Source organism: Lissotriton vulgaris, chromosome 3_1, assembly GCF_964263255.1.
Source record: "Lissotriton vulgaris chromosome 3_1, aLisVul1.2, whole genome shotgun sequence".
Classification (NCBI taxonomy): domain Eukaryota; kingdom Metazoa; phylum Chordata; class Amphibia; order Caudata; family Salamandridae; genus Lissotriton; species Lissotriton vulgaris.
In genome coordinates, this window is record NC_141689.1 from 158,324,080 (window position 1) to 158,342,764 (window position 18,685).

General features: G+C 49.4%; 1 protein-coding gene across 2 annotated transcripts in view; it reads left to right on the forward strand.

Moving 5' to 3' along the window:
* The window catches only part of PIGO (phosphatidylinositol glycan anchor biosynthesis class O), a 159,347-nt gene that overhangs the window by 71,378 nt on the left and 69,284 nt on the right, over positions 1-18,685 (forward strand). For both annotated transcript variants that reach the window (XR_015309267.1, XM_086960251.1), the window contains exons 7-8: positions 585-2,187; positions 2,760-2,963. Coding sequence is in view for 1 of the 2 variants with exons in the window: in XM_086960251.1 (XP_086816377.1) it covers positions 585-2,187; positions 2,760-2,963 (1,807 nt within the window). In the remaining variant the exon portion in view is untranslated. The remainder of the gene's footprint in view (positions 1-584; positions 2,188-2,759; positions 2,964-18,685) is intronic.

Consider the following 18,685-nt stretch of genomic DNA (forward strand, 5'->3'; position numbering starts at 1 on the left):
CAAACACTACCCTCTGGAATATCTTCCAGAAAACAAAGAGGATTCTACCAGGCTGTTTTGTACAACTTGAATGCTGATTGGACATAAGCTATCTCCCCTTCCCCAACCCCCCACTCTTTTAGAATCGTAAACTATACTACATACAACCTTGAATGTCAGAAAATACATGTAAGCATAGGAGGTGGCGTTAGTTTGGTCAGATTTGCAAGTTAATCAACTGCACATTTGCTTTCCATATCTTACTTCAAATGCAAAACTACCCTTCCCGCATTGAACTTAGTGGTTGAATGGCTTTAGTTTTGAAAATAAATATATGACCGCTTACTCAGCAGTGACAACATGGATATCACACTCCTGGAATAGTTTACCTGCTGTTCGACAGACTCCTAAATATATTGTGTGGTACTACCCTTATTAGGGAAGGTAAGAGTTACTGCATTGAGTAATGTCTACTTAGTATATGCAGGCAGTGAACTGTTCTAGATGTTATGCCTCTTGTGTTTTTTATGTTTGTGTCTGTTTTTCTTTGTTCTCAGTTAGCAATAATTAACTGAAGTGATCGGCGTGTTCGTCTCATTTTATAGGTAGATCGTTTCTTGGACTCATATTCCCAAGCAGCAGAGGATCTATCTTCTGAGAAGTTGAAGCACTTGAGGGAGATGTTTGCTGCTGCCAAGAAACAATATGTGCACCTGCTTTCTGAGGCAAAGGAGAAGCTAAAAAACTCCACAGACCATGAGGCCAATCTGCAGCTGCTGATCCAGAGCTTTCAGAATTACCTGCTGGAGGCGAGGGGCGTGTGCATGGAGTCCTGGGCACGTTTTCAACCCTTCCACATGGTTGCTGGAAGCGCACTTCTAGCAGCCTCTTGTTTTCTTTGTTACTTGGTGGCCGAGATGCTCACGCGGATGGAATATAGCTACAGACGACTAGTTTTCTATCCACTGCTCTGGGGACTAGCTACTGCCCTGCTGCTGATCTCAGGACAATGGGCATCTCCGGGTGATCTGGACCTTCTTCCAGTGTGCTCCTGGGTAGCAGTGGTTTCACAGTTCACATTCCTGTACTACTTTTGGAATTTGAGGTCCCAGAAGGTGCCCTCTGCTGGTGTGAGACCCCTACCACCTGGCCGTGGCATCAAGCAGAGGATGTGGTGTTTCCTGAGGTGGGCTGGTCCTCTGAGCATGCTCTTTCTTCGATGTGGTGCCATGTTTTCAGACAGTTTTGTGGTGGCAGAGGGATGGGTAGTGCCATTCTTTTTGCGGTCCCTCATAATCGTTGTTGTAGCTAAGCTTCACTGGGATGGGAGCCTTATGGTCCCACCCTTAATGCCTAACTGCTTCCCACCGGATACAAGCAAGCAGGCCTTAGTAGTTGGGTACCGGAAAGAAAGCATGCCCTTATTAGGCCTTGTTGCCTCTTTCCTGGCTTGTGTCTATCTCTCACGCCTCTTCCATAATTGCCGTGATGAGGTCCAACACTGTGAGCCATCTCCTTTTTTGACTCCACTGTCCGATGTGCAGAATTCCCAGATGAAAAACCTGTCCTATGGATTATGTGTAGGATGCCTGGTCATCATTGTATATTTGGTGAAACGATGGCTGCGGCACTATGGGAACCTGAACAGTGCTAACCCTCTGGTTTTCTTTGTGCGTTTGGGCTTCCCTCTGCTAGTAATCTGGATCTCCTGTTACTGGGCTATTAACTCTGGTACAGAGGACAGTCTGGCCAAGCTGCAGGAGATTATCCAAATTGCCCTAGTGGTGTGCCCACGCGCTGTCTTCATTTTGATCACCCTGGGCCTTTTCATCGTCGTCTGGAACCCTTTGATGGTCTACATGAAGGACAGCAGAGCCTCGGAGGGTAAAATTGTAACAGGCTACCAAGGGACGCCTAGTTCTGAAGCTGAACTCCTGCATGTCATTCCCCAAATATACAAGCGAATGCATGAAACTTTAAAAAGCCAACTGGATGAGCGAGGGGACAAGGCAACAGTGGTGGCCTACGGGCTGGGGAGTGTCTTCTCAGCCATCCTGGTTGTTGTGCTGACTCTTCTAGGGTTCTTCTTTCTCATCCTGCACAGTGAAAGAATGTGCTTCTCATTCCTCCTCCTGCTTCTGGAAGCCTACACCCTTCTTCAGGTTCACAGCTATATCGTGAACCTCTCTACATCGACTGAGGGATCCGGTGAGTGCCAGAGGCTGATGCATTTATCTGTACTAAATATGCTTTAGTGGACAAAGTCAAGGAAGGGGGAATCAGTGTATTCCTTATAATGATATTAGACTTCTGAAGATGGCCTAGTTTATTAATCAACTTGAAGGCCCTATCTATGCCCGTCCTTAACTGATGTCTTGGCCATTATGTAGTCTCTTAATTCGGGGTGAGGGGACTGGCATAAATAAGCAGGATCTTGTTAGCTGTATTAATTGTCACTTTGGAGAGTCGTGCGGAACTGCAGTTGAACTTGCATATGCCACTGCTTTTACTGGGCCTTAACAAGCAACAGGTTTGTTTTGGGCACCTTTACTCCCGTTCTTTTCAGAAACATGCACTTTGATTTCTCATCCCTTCTTTTATTTCTAGTCTTCCAACTATCCCCTCTTCACGCCTGGCTGCTTTCTTTTTCTCTCCCTCATTTGCTATTTCTGTCTTGGCGCAGGTACGTAGCTGTTTTACCTGTTCTGCTCGGGCTTACAAGGCTTTTACTCATTTTTCAAAGATGACGATTGCCTCTCTATTTTGTTTCTTTGCTACAGAGCTCTTCTCAGTTCCATGGTATGCAGTCACCGCCTGGATCTTTGCAGCCACACAGTTCTTTTACTCCTCAGGCCACCAGCCCATCTTCCCAGCAATTCACTGGAATGCCGCCTTTGTGGGTTTTTACGAGGGCCACAGCAGCAACCTAATCCCTGCGCTTCTTGTTGGGGCCAATACATTCTCCTCGCACATCCTCTTTGCAGGTAAGTTAGAGAACTATTTTGCATACAACATTGAACATTGTCAAGTGCTCATCAGATCCTTTTGAGATATTAAATATATTAACTCTGCAGAATGTATTTTTCTTTTATGCTTAAAATGTGCATGATAAGCACTGAGTAGATGTTTAGCTATAATGCGAGTAAGAGAACAGGATCATGCTGCTTTTATAATTGGGTGAAAATATATTATGAATGTCTTCACTTTCATGACGAACAGGAGGCCAGGGAGAGATCTTATTTTGATAGACCGTTCTGAAACTGACAATCAGCAAAACTGGAGACTGGATCGGTCAGTAGAGGGCGTGACTAGGATAAGGCTAGTTTCACAAGCATTGGCATAGCCAATAGGTCTGGCCTTTGGGACCTTATGTATTTAGGCAGAATTTTTGGCTATGTTATAGAGCATTGTGGCTGCTGTGCATTATGTTGAAAAGTTACAATGCAAAGTGTTAAGCAATTTTGTTACCTTTTATAGAAACGAAGATGACAATATATACATAGCTGACCGCAGTGAGCAAGGTTTACTAAGCCATTTGTGTCAGAAGTTCTAATATTTAAGCTAAAATGCTAACCTCAACAACCCACACTTATATTTCTATTGTGTCATAGTTTACAGATGTGAAGTGCACGTACAGTTATTGTGTAGCAAAAATATATATTTTGCTGTTAAACAAAACTCTTTGCATGTACCTACTAGGTACCTGCTTCCTCTTGGATAGTGACAGGACAGACAGATGTAATAGCCCTTGCCCTGGTGACGTCCTGGATAGGGGTTTGAAATTATGTTGAAAACGCCAACAGTACCCCTACACTCTTCCTTGTGGGGTGCCACAGGGCTCCTCGCTGACCCCTTCACTCTTCAACATATATGTCTCAGAGCTGGCTCCACTGATTCAGAGCTGTGGCTTTCGCCTTATTTCCTACGCTGACGATACTCAGATTGTAGTGACAGCTTACAAGAATGAAGCCCCCCCACCCCACAATTTCTAAACTGTATGCGCTCAATCAACCAATGGATGAACTCACACTGCCTCAAACTAAACTCTGAAAAGACTTAAGTTCTGATTTTTGGCAACCTACTGCTCAGTTGGGGAAATCTATGGTGGCCTCCAAAACTTAGCGATCCCCCTAAACCGGTATTAAAAGCTAAGAACCTGGGGGTGTGACTGGATCACAAACTTTCCTTCATCCACCACACAAACGGCCAGCCACTTCCTTATAAAGAAAGTTAGAAAGATACTTCCATACCTCCTGATGGACACAAAAAAAACTGTAGTGACATCCCTAATCCAGTCAAAACTAGACTATTGTAATGGACTGCTGGGAAATGTACAAAAACAATGCTTGAAAAAACTGCCAAGTGTACAAAACTCAGCAGCACGATTACTATCTAACATCTAACAGATATGACTCGATTTCTGCTGAAATTCGCAGATTGCACTGGCTCCCAGTGGAGCAGCTGATCAAATTCAAGGCCTTCTCCCTAGCCTATAAAGCCTTGAACCAAAAAGACCCGGTCTTCTTACAGAACCTGCTCACCTGGTATGAGCCCACCAGGCATCTTCGTTCCTCTGGCACCAAACTTCTTCAGGTGCCTAAAATCCGCACTTTACAATGGGGCGGCCGCAGCTTTCAATTTTACACTACCAAGCTCTGGAATTCCCTTCCTCTTGATCTCAGGAGCGCACCTACTCTCATCTCCTTCAGGAAGGGCCTGAAGACCTGGCTGTTTCAGAACTAGACGCAAGTACATACCCCCACCGTCCACAGCGCCAAGACACTTCAGGGTATACATACGCTTTACAAATCCATATAACATAACATAACATAACAGTATTTTAGACAAATGCTCTAAATAGCAATCGTAAAAGTAGATAGTTAGAATCGTTACAAAACAGTACTTTCGCACTCCAAACAATAAATCAGTATTAGTGACCTTCAGGTATGTGTCTTGGCTTAACGGATGCTCCTTTGGGTCTTTCCCATAGCTCACTGGATTAAGAACCCATATATGTTTTACATTTCAGCAGATGCATCAGAGTCTGTTCTTAGCTGCTAACCCAAAATCCCAAAGTCCAATGTGAAGAAACATTTATCACAGGCACTGTGCTCATAATGGTTGTTCCACCATGATATGCTACAAACTAACAAGCAATACACTGGACACACAGCCAGCATGCCCAGATATGCCATACGGTTGGCAATCGTGGTACTCCGTAGTACTCCGAAGAAAAAATACGACACAGACTGACACACAGCTTCACTCCTTTTCATCCACAGGAATGTGGGTATGTGTGTCAACCTAGAGAATACAAAATAACTGTCAAGTACCTGGGCCCTCAAACATCCAAATGGTATGCACACAGATTAAAGGATGCAAACAGAGAATATGACAAACTCAAAATCCATTAGAAATCATCTCGATCAGCAACAGAATCCACTCTGATGTTAACCCCTGAACAGTGTGAATTTCATCAGTTTCAATTGGATTGGAGCTTGCAACTCCTTTACGCTTTTCTTCCATTCCCTTGATTCCTCTGGTTCTGAGGAAGATTCGCCAAGACCACGCCCAAGTTATATTGATCGCCCCAGATTGACCAAGAAGGGTGTGTGTAAGGATTGTCGTGGGGTAGGGGGCTATGAGTCTTAGGAATAGGAAGGTACAGCGAAAACGAACTTGCTGTGCAATCGTTTGAGATTTATTTGGATAGGTTCGAGGTCAAACAACAAAACAAAAGTCTCGTAGCTCTGACAACAAAAGATAGTCTATCTCCGGCGTGCTTCTCGTCTTTCTCTGCGAAACTCCCCGGGTCGTGTCCAGCAGAAGGTCTTCTGACTTCGTAGACCCTCAACAAAAAGAAAAGGAAAGAATACGCCGGGTTACTGGCGTGACCGATAACAGATAATGGCATGAGGGGGGGTGGGGAAAGGACGTGAAGGGGATCACCAGGGGCCACAACCGTTCGGTGCTCTTTCGACCAGTGAAAGTGGTGGCGCTTGCACACAGACACTCCCGTCCCGTGACCACCCAGCCGCCCTCTACCCACTCCCTCCCTCCGTGAAAAACACTCCCCGTATTCTCGCCCGTACCTTGCGGAGCCACACTTCTCCTGTTGAAGTGTGGCTGGGCCGAGTGTGGTTCCGTTGGCCTCCCGGCTTCTCCTGTGGCGACCTGGTGGCTGGTTCTACTCCTGTCTCTGAGGACGGCAACCCTGCTTCGGCATCCTCCCGTGTTATGGCGAACTCCTGAGATGCTTCTTCCTCTCTTGCCGCATTCACACCGTTCTCCTCCAGGCGTCGAGTTATCAGCGTCGTCGTTGTCTCTGATTGGCGAGATGGAGATGACGTCCCAGACGGTGCTCCGTCTTCCGGGTAAGCCCAGGCTGCCTTAAAAGGAGCGTGGCCGTCTTGCACTCGTCGAGGTGGAAAGGAAGAGGGACAGTGGTCAGTATCCGACTCGTGGCAGGCAGGGACCCCATTACACAACCCTCCCCCAGGATTTCCCCGATCGGGGAAAGAGGAAACTGGGATAGAAAGTCAGCGTTCCCCTGGTCCAGACCCTTGCGATGACGGACCTCGATTTGGAAGGGTTGCAGGGCCAAAAACCACCTGAGGATACGGTCATTGTGTCCACGGTTCCGTTGAAGCCATGTCAGTGGAGCATGGTCTGTATACAAAACAAAAGGCCTTCCTTCCAGATTAATTAATTAATTGCAGGTTTATATAGCGCTAGGATCGACTCCCGGAGGAGTATCTCCGCGCTTCGACCGCTGCGAAACCCTTCCTGGCTTCCCTGAGAGGTGGTCCCTTAATGGGTACCTCCAGGGTGAGACCAGGCATCCCCGGCGGTCTGGTGGGGCCGTTAGTGAAGATGAGGCAAGCTAATGCCCAGAGTTGCCGAGTGTGATCGCTGATCAGAGTGGGCACCGAGGCGAGAGAATTATCGAGTCCGCTGACACTGGTCCAGAAACCTGCCGCGTCGGGAATCGAACCATGGTCCCGGGCCGTCCTCTGCTCTCGGGTCTGCCGCCTCTAACCAGTGAGCCACACTACTTCACTAGTACCTGAGTTTGTCCACACTCCAGCGGACAGCCAAACACTCCTTTTCTATGGTGGAGTAAGCCTGTTCTCTGGGGAACAATTTACGGCTGATAAACAGAACCGGCCTTTCCAACCCATCTGAGTCCTCCTGGGAAAGGACCGCCCCAATACCCACCCCGGAGGCATCAGTCTGGAGAATGAAGGGTTTTTTATAGTTCGAAGAAACCAAGACGGGCGAGGTGGTAAGGACTGTTTGTAGTGCCTGAAAAGCCTTGGTTTCTTTGGGAGTAGGGGCTGGTAGTCTAGGAGATGACTGAGATTTTTTTAACAAGTCAGTGAGAGGTCCGGCCAGGTCTGCAAACTGTGGAATAAACCTCCTGTAGTATCCCACCAGGCCGAGGAACGCTCTCAGTTCTCTTTTGGTTTTGGGATAAGGGACCTCTAGGATAGCCTTCACTTTCTCTATCTGTGGTTCTATCAGTCCATTACCTAAAACGTATCCTAGATATTTCACCTTTCTAAAGGCCGCTCTGGTCTTTTTGGCATTTATATGGAACCCTGTGACCCTTAGACTAGTGAGGATCTTCTCAAGGTGTTCTTTATGGTCGTCTCAGGTTTTACTATAGACGACAATGTCGTCCAAGTAAGCAGAGGAGTATTGCTGGTGGGAAGACAAGACTATGTCAATTGCCCTTTGGAAGGTGGCCGGGGCGCCGTGCAGACCGAAGGGAAGAATGGCGAACTGATAGTGCCCTGAGGGGGTAGAGAAGGCTGTTTTTTCTTGGTCTGCTGGGTTTAGCGGAATCTGCCAATACCCCTTGGTGAGATCAATAGTTGTGATATACTTGGCTTCACCAAGGCGTTCCAGCAGTTCGTCCACGCGAGGCAGTGGATAGGCATCTTGCTTGGAGACCTTATTGACGGCTCTGAAGTCTATGCAAAAACAAATACTGCCGTCCGGTTTGGGAACAAGAACCACCGGAGAACACCAGTTACTGTGTGAGGGTACAATCACTCCTGAACGCAACATCTGGTTGATCTCCTCTTGAAAAGCCCGTCTTCTGGCTTCAGGGACCCGATAGGGTTTTTGTTTAACTACAGTCCCGGGAGGAGTAGGTATGGAATGTACCGCTATGTTTGTTCTTCCTGGTTGGTCAGAGAAGACGTCTGTGTACCGGAGAAGAAGAGACAAGACTTCTTCTCGTTGTGCCTCCGTTATGTCTGGGTTAATAGGAGTGTCAAGAACAGTATGAGGGACAGTCGTGAGTGTATGTACCGCTTGCGGGGGTTTCCCCAGCCATTTCTTTAGAAGATTTATGTGATACATTTGCGTCTTATTCCCCTTAACACGCAGGATGTAGGTGGTTTTTCCGATTTTTCGGAGAACCTCAAAAGGTCCTTGCCATTCTTTTCTGAGTTTGTGCGTAGAGGAAGGCAACGGCACCAAAGCCCAGTCACCAACATCCAGTTCCCTCCATTTCTTTCGCTTGTCATAAAACGTCTTTTGTTTGTTCTGAGCTATGGCGAGATGATCATGGGCCAATGTCCTCAGTTTATGAAGCCTAGTCTGGAGTTGTCATGTATAATCCATCAAGGCCTCCGCCTCGTGGGCTCCCTCCTTTTCCCAACTGTCTTTTGTGATCTCCAGAAGTGTTCTTGGAGTACGACCAAACAGTAACTCAAAAGGAGAGGTGCCTAGACTAGCTTGTTTTTGGCTCCGAAGAACAAAAAGGGCCAAGGGCAATATCTGATCCCAGTTTCTGCCATCCCCAGACAAAAGCTTCTTCAGGGTGAGCTTTAGACTACCGTTATACCTCTCAACTAAGCCATCCGTCTGGGGATGGTAGACAGAGGTTTTAATGTGTCTGATTCGTAGTTGTTTACACACTTGGGCCATTGCGCGTGAAACGAACGGTGTTCCTTGATCTGTGATGATTTCGCGAGGAAATCCCATTCTAGAGAAGACCTCAACTAGTTTTTGAGCAATGGCTGAAGAAGTAGCTGCCCGAAGGGGAAATGCCTCGGGGTAACGAGTAGTGTAGTCCACTAGGACCAAGGCATACAAATGTCCCCTCGCAGATTTCGGTAACAGACCTATAAGGTCCATCCCAACGCTATCAAACGGCTTACCTATGATGGGTAACGGATACAGAGGAACCGCCGGGGGAAAATAGGGGTTCCTCCGCTGACATATTTGACATTCCTGACAATAGCATTGTATTTGTGCGTATACTCCAGGCCAAAAGGTGCTTTAAGATGGCCAGCCCTGTCTTTTCTGCCCTGAATGCCCTGCTAGTAAATGAGCGTGTGCAAAAAAGAGTATCTGGTCCCTGAAGGCAACAGGTACTAAGAGCTGTGGAACGTCATCAGGTTTAGCCAACCTATACAACAACCCGTTTTGTTCAATGAAGGTGGGATATGTCCTCTGTAGAGGATCCTGACCTGAACGGGCTATGTGCCAAGCGTTGGTAAGAGAGGCGTCGTTCAACTGTGCAGTTCTAAAATGGGTATCCCTAGCCCAGGGTTCGGGAACAAGCAAACCGTTGCGTGGGGCGGCTTGTAAGGCATCAGACAGAAGGACGGTAAAGCCGGGGTTGTCCGTTCCTATTATCACGGGTTCAAGCAAGGAAGCTATGACTCCGACCACTACTTCTGTTCTAGTGCCTGCAGCGGTACATAGGCTAATAGTAGCTAGCGGATACTCCCTAACGTCCCCATGAACGTATGTGCACAGTTTTCCCGGGCATTAGGCATAAGGAAGGGACAAGTTCCTGTCGGACTACAGAATGCCTACACCCAGAATCCAGTAAGGCTCTAACCACTTTCCCATGTATGGTCACACTCACATAGAAGACTGGTCCTCTCTCCTGCGCGAACAGAAGTGAATATGGAGCGTAACTGACGTCTATGGGTTCTTCATCTTTCTCCTTTGTTTTTTTTTCTGCAAAACCTGGCTATAAGACCCCATTCACCACAGTCATAGCATTGGGGACCAGGGTTGGGTTGAAACTCGAGTTTGGGAAAACGTGGCCGTGGAGGTTCAAACGGGGGTTTTGGGTACTTCTTTTCGATGTTTCCTGGCACTGGTTTAATAGGTTTCTCTGGTTCTCTTATAGTGGGACGCCCTTGGGCGCGGGCATAGGAAGTGGCCATTTCGATAGCGTGTTCAAGAGTCAGGCCTGCGTGTTGCTTCAACCAACGCTGTGTGCCGTAGGGCAGCGCCTCAAGAAATTGCTCGAGATATATTTTATTAATCACATCGTCTATATTCCCATCCTGTGGCTTCAGCCAAAGGTCAGCAGCTCCTTTCAATTTATAGAACAGAGTCTTAGGGAGATCCCCTGGGGTTCCACGTTCCTGTCGGAACTTGAGCCTGTGTGTCTCTTCATCCACACCCAAACGGTCGAGGATTTATTGCTGCACTACGGCGTAAACAGAGGTGCCGTCCTTATTGATCATCTGATAGGCGATTGCGCTTCTCCTGTTAACAGAGGGGCGAGGTAAAAAGGCCATCGATCCCCAGGCCAAGCACTGGCCCTAGCAGCCCTCTCGAAATTCAGAAAGAAGGCCAAAGGGTCGTCTCCTGGCGTGAACTTCTGTAGAGGGACTACAGTTCCTGGGGGTGGGCCGTTTGTCCTGCCTTGTCCCAATACCGTCATGAGTTGGTTTTGACCCTCGGCCAGTTTCAATAGGTTATCTGATTGAGCCTGTATGGCAGTAGTAAATGCCGTGCGGTCTGCTTCAGCTTGAGTAGAAGTTTGGCCAATTGCCCACTCGAGTTTGTCCTGGCCCTCTTTCATTTGTTGTATTAGGGCTTCCATCTTGTATCAGAGGACGGTTCGCGGAAATCTCACTTCTGACACCACTTGTAAGGACTGTCATGGGGTAGGGGGCTAAGAGTCTTAGGAATAGGAAGGTACAGCGAAAACGAACTTGCTGTGCAATCGTTTGAGATTTATTTGAATAGGTTCGAGGTCAAACAACAAAACAAAAGTCTCGTAGCTCTGACAACAAAAGATAGTCTGTCTCCGGCGTGCTTCTCGTCTTTCTCTGCGAAACTCCCCGGGTCGGGTCCAACAGAAGGTCTTCTGACTTTGCAGACCCTCAACAAAAAGGAAAGGAAAGAATACGCCGGGTTACTGGCGTTACGGATAACAAGTAATGGCATGAGGGTGGGGGGGGAAAGGACGTGAAGGGGATCACCAGGGACCACAACCGTTCGGTGCTCTTTCGACCCGTGAAAGGGGTGGCGCTTGCACACAGACACTCCCGTCCCGTGACCACCCAGCCGCCTTCTACCCGCTCCCTCCCTCCATGAAAAACACTCCCCGTATTCTCGCCCGTACCTTGCGAAGCCACACTTCTCCTGTTGAAGTGTGGCTGGGCGGAGCGTGGTTCCGTTGGCCTCCCGTCTTCTCCTGCGGCGACCTGGTGGCTGGTTCTACTCCTGTCTCTGAGGACGGCAACCCTGCTTCGGCATCCTCCCGTGTTATGGCGAACTCCTGAGATGCTTCTTCCTCTCTTGCCGCATTCGCGCCGTTCTCCTCCAGGCGTCGAGTTATCAGCGTCGTCGTTGTCTCTGATTGGCGATATGGGGATGACGTCACAAACGGTGCTCCGTCTTCCGGGTATGCCCAGGCTGCCTTAAAGGGAGCGTGGCCGTCCTGCACTCGTTGAGGCGGAAAGGAAAAGGGACAGTGGTCAGTATCCGACTCGTGGCAGGCAGGGACCCCCTGACAATGTGGTACACAGATCTACTTCTCCTCTTGTGGCACCCTCCGCTCCGTCTCCCTCTCAGGGCAGATCTTCTCTCACAGTCGCAGGGGCATGTTCTAGACCCCTACCTCCAGAGACTACACCTTCATGCCTGGAGATTGAACGGGCAACCTGAGTTCCTTCTCTCTCCCGCTGGATATAGTATTCCCTCCACACCTTTGCAAAGCATTACTGCTTGGACTCTGAGGTTAGGAGAGGGCCATTTCACGTGTTCTGTTTTGCAAGATTTTTTGGTCTGGTCAGGTGGACACCCTCCTCCAGGAGAGGTACTTCTTTGGGAATCTATTCATAAGGTGAGGAATCCACAGGCAGAAGTATCCATCAGAAGAACAAATTACTTACCTTCAGTAACGCTTTTTCTGGTGGATACTGTATCTGCCTGTGGATTCCTCACTGTCCCGCCCGCCTCCCCGTTGTCCACCTGTTTCTACCAAAAAATGTTTTATTTGTTTGACATGGTTACTTTTTAATATGTCTTAATCATTCTTATGTTTTCATAATGAGAAATGCTTATTCTGTTGCTATTTCTTTATGCCGTTATTGATTATGTATTTGTGATTTTATGTATGTGTATATATTTGGTATAATATGTATACATTTGAAAATGTCTGCCCGTTTGCCTCGTGGCATGGAAAAAATGGGTGGAACTGACGTCAGCACGCCGGCAAGGTCTTCTTATGGCTCCGATGACGTCATACATTGTTGCGAGCGGAGCCGTGCTATTGTGACGTCCTTGTCGACGTGGGAGAGCTAGGAAATAATTTCCGCAGAATGCTGGCGCAGGGGGTATTCATAAGGTGAGGAATCCACAGGCAGATACTGTATATACCAGAAAAGGCGTTACCAAAGGTAAGTAACTTGTTTGTTGTGGTCACTTCACATCGTGGGCCATGGACGCCACCTGATACGTTGAGTATACCGTGGAATGCGGAAACACCTGCATGTACCACTGTTGTCAAAAGTGTGACATGGCAAAGGCAAGGGAATTGGAGGATAGGGAATGGAATGCAGCCTTGGAACATCCCCGTCTGGTGTCCCGTAATTTTCAGCTGAAATCCATACAATTACTAATACTACACAGGGCTTATTTTACACCACAGGCTATCCACAGGATGTACCCCTTAGTTGCTGCACGCTGCCTCAGATGTCCCCACGACCCTGCCGATTTTACTTATATGTTATGGTCATGTCCAGTCCTGGGGAGGTTTTGGTCGGAAGTTACCTGTGGGTAATCTGCACTTACGGAACGCACCCGATGGTGACACCATAGAAGTGTGTCTATTGGGTCTCCTCCCACTCCTGAAAAAAGCGAAACTGCTGCATCGCTTTACAGGGTTGGCTCTGATGCTCGCTAAACGACTGATAACACAGAGGTGGAAGTCTTGCAGGGCACATGGAGAGAAGGGGTCATTAGATGGGGGGTAGCGGAGGAAGAGGCGCTATCTTGTGAGGAACATAGGAAAAGACCAGTAGCGCTAGACTGGGCTCACATGTTAGAGCAACTTAAGGCAGTAACGGGATACGATGTGGGTGCAGACCTGGAACCCTCAGTTGAGTTGGCCGCGTCTGCCTAATTCTGATTTGGACAGCAACCCGAACACGATGGGGATTGCGCTTGTGACCAGCCACCCCCCTCAATCTCTCTCCTACCCCCGACCACTCAGCCACCTTCCTGGGTGCCAGTCTGCTCCTTTCTTCCCTCCTCTCTCCCCCCATTCCTCCCACCACCGCATAGGTACACACTGGAGCAGCACTACTTTGGTGGACCCTCGAGACCCAGTCCTGGCTTAACAAATTGGAATATAACAGCCAAGTTTAAGGTTAACAGTTTGTAGGGTGGTGTAGTTGTGGGTTGGATACCGAGGGTGGGTATGAATGGGTAGCGTACGCTATGCAGTGATGCGAGAATTCTTGTTTTTTTTCTGTTTTTTTAAATAACAATTTTTATTGATACATCTCGTAGAGCAAGTGAATGCTAACTGTCAGCATGGCATGTAGATACAATTCCATCTTATCCAAACAACTATTTATACATCCTTCATAGAACTCGTCCCTCATGTCTTTCCCTAGTCCCCCTCTCCCACCCGTGAATACATACAGCAGTAGGCCACTCAAATGACATCACTCAAAAACTCTCCTCAGAGTCAGAGTCCCCGGGGGGTGGAGGTTCACACATGCCAGCCCGGTAGGTATTCCAGCCTCCCCACTTTCTTGGACAACCTCGTTGTATATATACAGATCTTTCCGCAACCATCACCAAGTCCATATCCCTGCACCACTGAGCAAGAGTGGGGTTAACCCTAGACCGCCAGCGCTATGCAATGTTCCGTTTAGCTACTGTCATACCCAGTGTCACCTAGTCCTGGGCAATTCTGTTTAAGTCTGTTGGTTCCCATATATTTAACAGGCAGCACCTCTGGTTTGGCAATATGGTAATTCGTGTGACCTGAGAGAGAGTCCTCATCACTGCCTTCCAGTACCCCACAATGTTGGGACAACTCCAAATGGTGTGGTAAAACGTCCCCGTCTCACCGCACTGTCGGAGACAAAGCGGCGTGTCTGCCCTTGCTATGGTATGTAGTAGCTTCCTAGTATATTATGTGCGATGTAGGATTTTTAATTGTACCAGTCTGAGCCTGGATGGAAAAGTGGCCTCCCTCCAATCCGCCTCGTCAATGTCTCCCACCTCTCGCTCACATTTTAGTCTTCAGGGTCCCTGTGGAGTCAGGCCTGTCATTAACTATTTTCTTGTATGTCTGCAAGATTGCCTTTTTTTGAAGGTGATCTGTCAGTAGCCGATCCTCCAACGGAGAGGACTCCTCCGGGTTCGTGTCAGGTGGTATCAGGGACTGCAATGCATGTCTAACCTGTATGTAGCGGAACAGTTCCGTCTCCGCTAGGTCATTGTTGGCCTGCAATTGAGCAAAGGCAATCACCCCTCCCCTCTGCCACAGGTGCCCAACCGTTGAGATGCCTAAGGAATCCCAGTTACGGAATCCCTTAGAATTATCCAACATTCCCAGATTTTTCGTGTCCCATAGAGGCATTGCCAGCGTGACCACTCTGTCCCATCCTAGTGCTCGCTGTGCCGCAAACCATGTCTGTATTGTGTGTAGTGTTGGGCCAGTAATATTGTGCCTCTTTTTTTTGTTATATAGAGCGCTCATTATCCTGGCCGGCGCGAGAAGATGCCTATCTAGTCTAAACGCTGGGTCCTCCTGAGGAGCGTGGAGCCAGTGATTGATTGTAACCAGCTGGAAAGCCCAATAGTACGCCTTGATGTCGGGCAGTGCAATCCCACCATCATACCAGCCCCTCGTGAGCTTTTGCAATGCTATGCGTGGTGTTTTCCCGTCCCAGAGCAGCGATGTTACCACCTCATTAATTGCTCCAAAATATGCCGATGGGACAGGAAACGGAGTATTCCGCGTATAAAAAACACAGGAGTACCATCCTTTTAAGGAGTGCGGCCGACCCAGGAGTGTCAAAGGTAGCGTATGCCAGTTCTTGACGTCTTTTTTTAAATCGCACCAGGGGTTGAGTTAAGTTTTGCTCCGTAAATTGTGCATGATCTTCCATCACAAATATCCCTAGGTACTTAAACCCGTCTGAGACTATTTGGAGAGCGCATCCCCTCTGCAGCTGTGGCGGGGGGCCTTGAAGGACATATAGCAGTGACTTGTCCCAGTTTATTATGTATCCGGACATCTTGCCCATAGGCCGCACACATTTCTAAAAAACGCGTAATGGAGCTCACTGGTGATGTCAAGTATAGGAGAATATCATCAGCATAAAGCGAAATACGGTCCTCCCAGTCAACCGCCCACCTGATTTCTTTCACCATAGGGTCCTGTCCTGTACTATTGCGAAAAGCAGGGGCGACAGCGGGCACCCCTGCCTCGTCCCTCTCCCCAACGGGAATTCTGTTGACAGATAGCCATTTACCACTACCTGCGCTAGTTTCCGCGTGTACAACAGTCGGACCCAAGCACAAAACTTGGGTCCAAAGCCCTTGCGCTGGAGGACCGCGAAGAGGAAAGACCACTCCACCAAGTCAAATGCCATTCGGGCATCTAAGGAAAGTATGGCAGCGTCTTCTGCTATGTTCGATTAACACTGCATTACACCGAATAGGCGTCTCAAATTGAGTGCCGTGTTGCTATTGGGCATAAACCCTGACTGGTCCGGGTGGATTATGTCTGATAAATGCGGTTGTAGTCTAGTGGCCAAGGTTTTTGCGAGTATCTTTACTTCCGCGTTAAGGAGGGAAATCGGCCTATAAGATGTGCACTCCTGCGCCGGCTTACCGGGCTTGTGTATCGCAACAAAAGTGGCAAGACGTTGGTCTCCCGGCAAAACCCCATTAGCTAGGCTCTCATTGTACATGGCCAAAAGGTGTGGCACCAGGTGCGCGGAGCCTCGTTTATAGAATTCAACTGGGATCCCTTTGGGCCCCAGCGCCTTTCCTGTGTGTAGTGCTCTTATCGCTTGTGAAAGCTCCTCAGTCGTGATGTCCTCATCTAGGGCGGCTAGGGCGTCAGTCAAGTGTATGTTGTGCAGAAAGGCAAAGTTGTCAGCCTCTGTTGCAGTGGCCACAGGCGTGTAAATTGTCTCATAATGTTGCGCAAGTGTTTCGGTGATCTTTTGCAGTGTAGTCACTAAAACCTCCTCCCTGTCTCGCACCTGCGTGATCCAGTTAACCGCCCTCTCCTTCTTCCCTAACCAAGCCAGTAATCGGCTAGCCTTATCTGCCTGACCGTATATCGTGTGCTGGGTATTGGTCAATCTACTTGAGGCCTCCTCACGCATGTATTCTCTATATGCCTGCTGTGCCAGGTGTATTTTATGGATTGTCTCCTCCAAGTTGTCAAGTGTATGCTCCAGCTCTGCCAGCTCTGACTCTAACTCATAACCTGCTTCTGGTGCTCCCTTTTCTGTAGTAGGGGATCTCTGTGTATAGTCATAATCTAGTGAATAGTCCCGTCCATGTGGGTGGACCCCGGAGCAATCAAAAATAATCTCTTAAGATGTTGAAAAAATGCAGAACTGCACAGACACTTAAGAGAGAATTAAAGACAGATAATGCAGCCTATAAAAATAGGCTACACTGTCCAGTACTTCAACTAGAAATTCCACCAAAAAAATTAGAACTTTCCAGAACTTTACAGTATCCCAGAATGCACTGCAGGTCCCTTTTACTTTCAGTTTTTTTCCGGCTCCTGCAAGCAGGACCCTGGAGCATTGAGCACTCCATTTTCAAGGGTTTATTGGTGATTTTTTACTTTTGTTTCAAGTTGAGTGCTTTTTTAAAGTACTTTGGTGCATTTCTTCTTGTTTATCCTTTGGTGCACCCTTTTGATTGTCAAATATGCCTGCATTATTTGACAAATGTCCAGAGTGCTCCAGGAAGAAGGCCAAATCAGATCCCCATGAGGTGTGTATCCTCTGCCTTCCCTCTTCCCATGTCCCAGAGGAGTGTGTGATTTGCCAGGGCTTCTCTGGCAGGACCCTGAAGGACAGAAAGAAGATCAGGCTTCAGGGCCTTGAGGAAAGAAGGCTGAAGGCGCAAGGTGGGTCTGGAGGGGCTTCCTCTGCCCGTGCTGAGGCCTCTGGGGGGCTCCCCAGGGGCAGGAAGACCAGCAAGCATCCCCATTCTCCGTCTGGGTCGATTGCACCGACTACCGCGTCGAGAGGGATGACTACAGTCTGTTCTCTGTCTCCCCAGGGCTCTGGGTCGAAGCGACGTCGACGCTCGACGTCGAAGGAACTGAACAGACCGCCGTTGAGGTCTCCTGTGACGATTTCGTCGTCGTCCTCGTCATCGTCGAGTGATCGACGTCGAAAGGCCCGGCATCGGTGCTCGCCGCCGAGGCGACACCGCCGTTCGCCGTCGGCCAAAAGGAGAAGATCGTCATCGAGGGGATCCTCGTCGTCGAAGAGAAGATCGCCGTCGAGGCGCAGGAGGTCGCCGTCGAGGCGCAGGAGGTCGCCGTCGAGGCGCAGGAGGTCGCCGTCGAGGCGCAGGAGGTCGCCGTCGAGGCGTAGGAGGTCGCCGTCGAGGCGTAGGAGGTCGCCGTTGGCGCAGGAGGTCGCCGTCGAGGCGATGGAGGTCGCCGTCGAGGCGCAGGAGGTCGCTGTCGAGGCGCAGGAGGTCGCTGTCGAGGCGCAGGAGGTCGCTGTCGAGGCGCAGGAGGTCATCGTCGAGGCGCAGGAGGTCGCCGTCGAGGCGCAGGAGGTCGCCGTCGAGGCGCAGGAGGGCGCAGTAGGTCGCCGTCGAGGCGAAGGAGGTCGCCGTTGAGACGGACGAGGTCGCCGTCGAGGGAGAGACGGTCGACGCCGAGGAGAAGATGCTCGCCGTCAAGGGACCGACACTCACCGTCCGGTCGCTGTTCAACGCCGAAGAGACGTGGAAGGAGGTCTGGCACCATGGGAGGTTCGCCAACGTCCCAGGCTGGAAAGGAAGGCGGATCACCGGGTTCGGTGTACTCCGTGGTGTATACCCCGTCACAGAGGCCGGTTACACCCCCGCCTCCATTACCGAGGGGGCTCCCTCTCAGAGCCCCTACTCCTCCTCCTCTACCAGCACTTCCTCAACCTATACCTCGACCTCAGCTGCCAGCAGACAAGGTGCCTCCGGTCCCTGTTAGGTCGGTCTCACTGCCCAGACTTCCGACTCCTCCCAAGGGGACCCCTAAGCCGAGGGCCCCGGCCAAACCAAAGTCGCCCGCTCCGGCGGAACCGGCGGATCGACCGAAGCCAAGTAGGTCACGATCACGCTCTGGACGGAGGGGGAGATCGAGGAGTCGACGTAGATCCTCCACCAGGTCAAGACGTCGCTATAGGAGGCGTGGATCGAGGTCCCGCACGAACTCCTCCAGGTCCAGGAT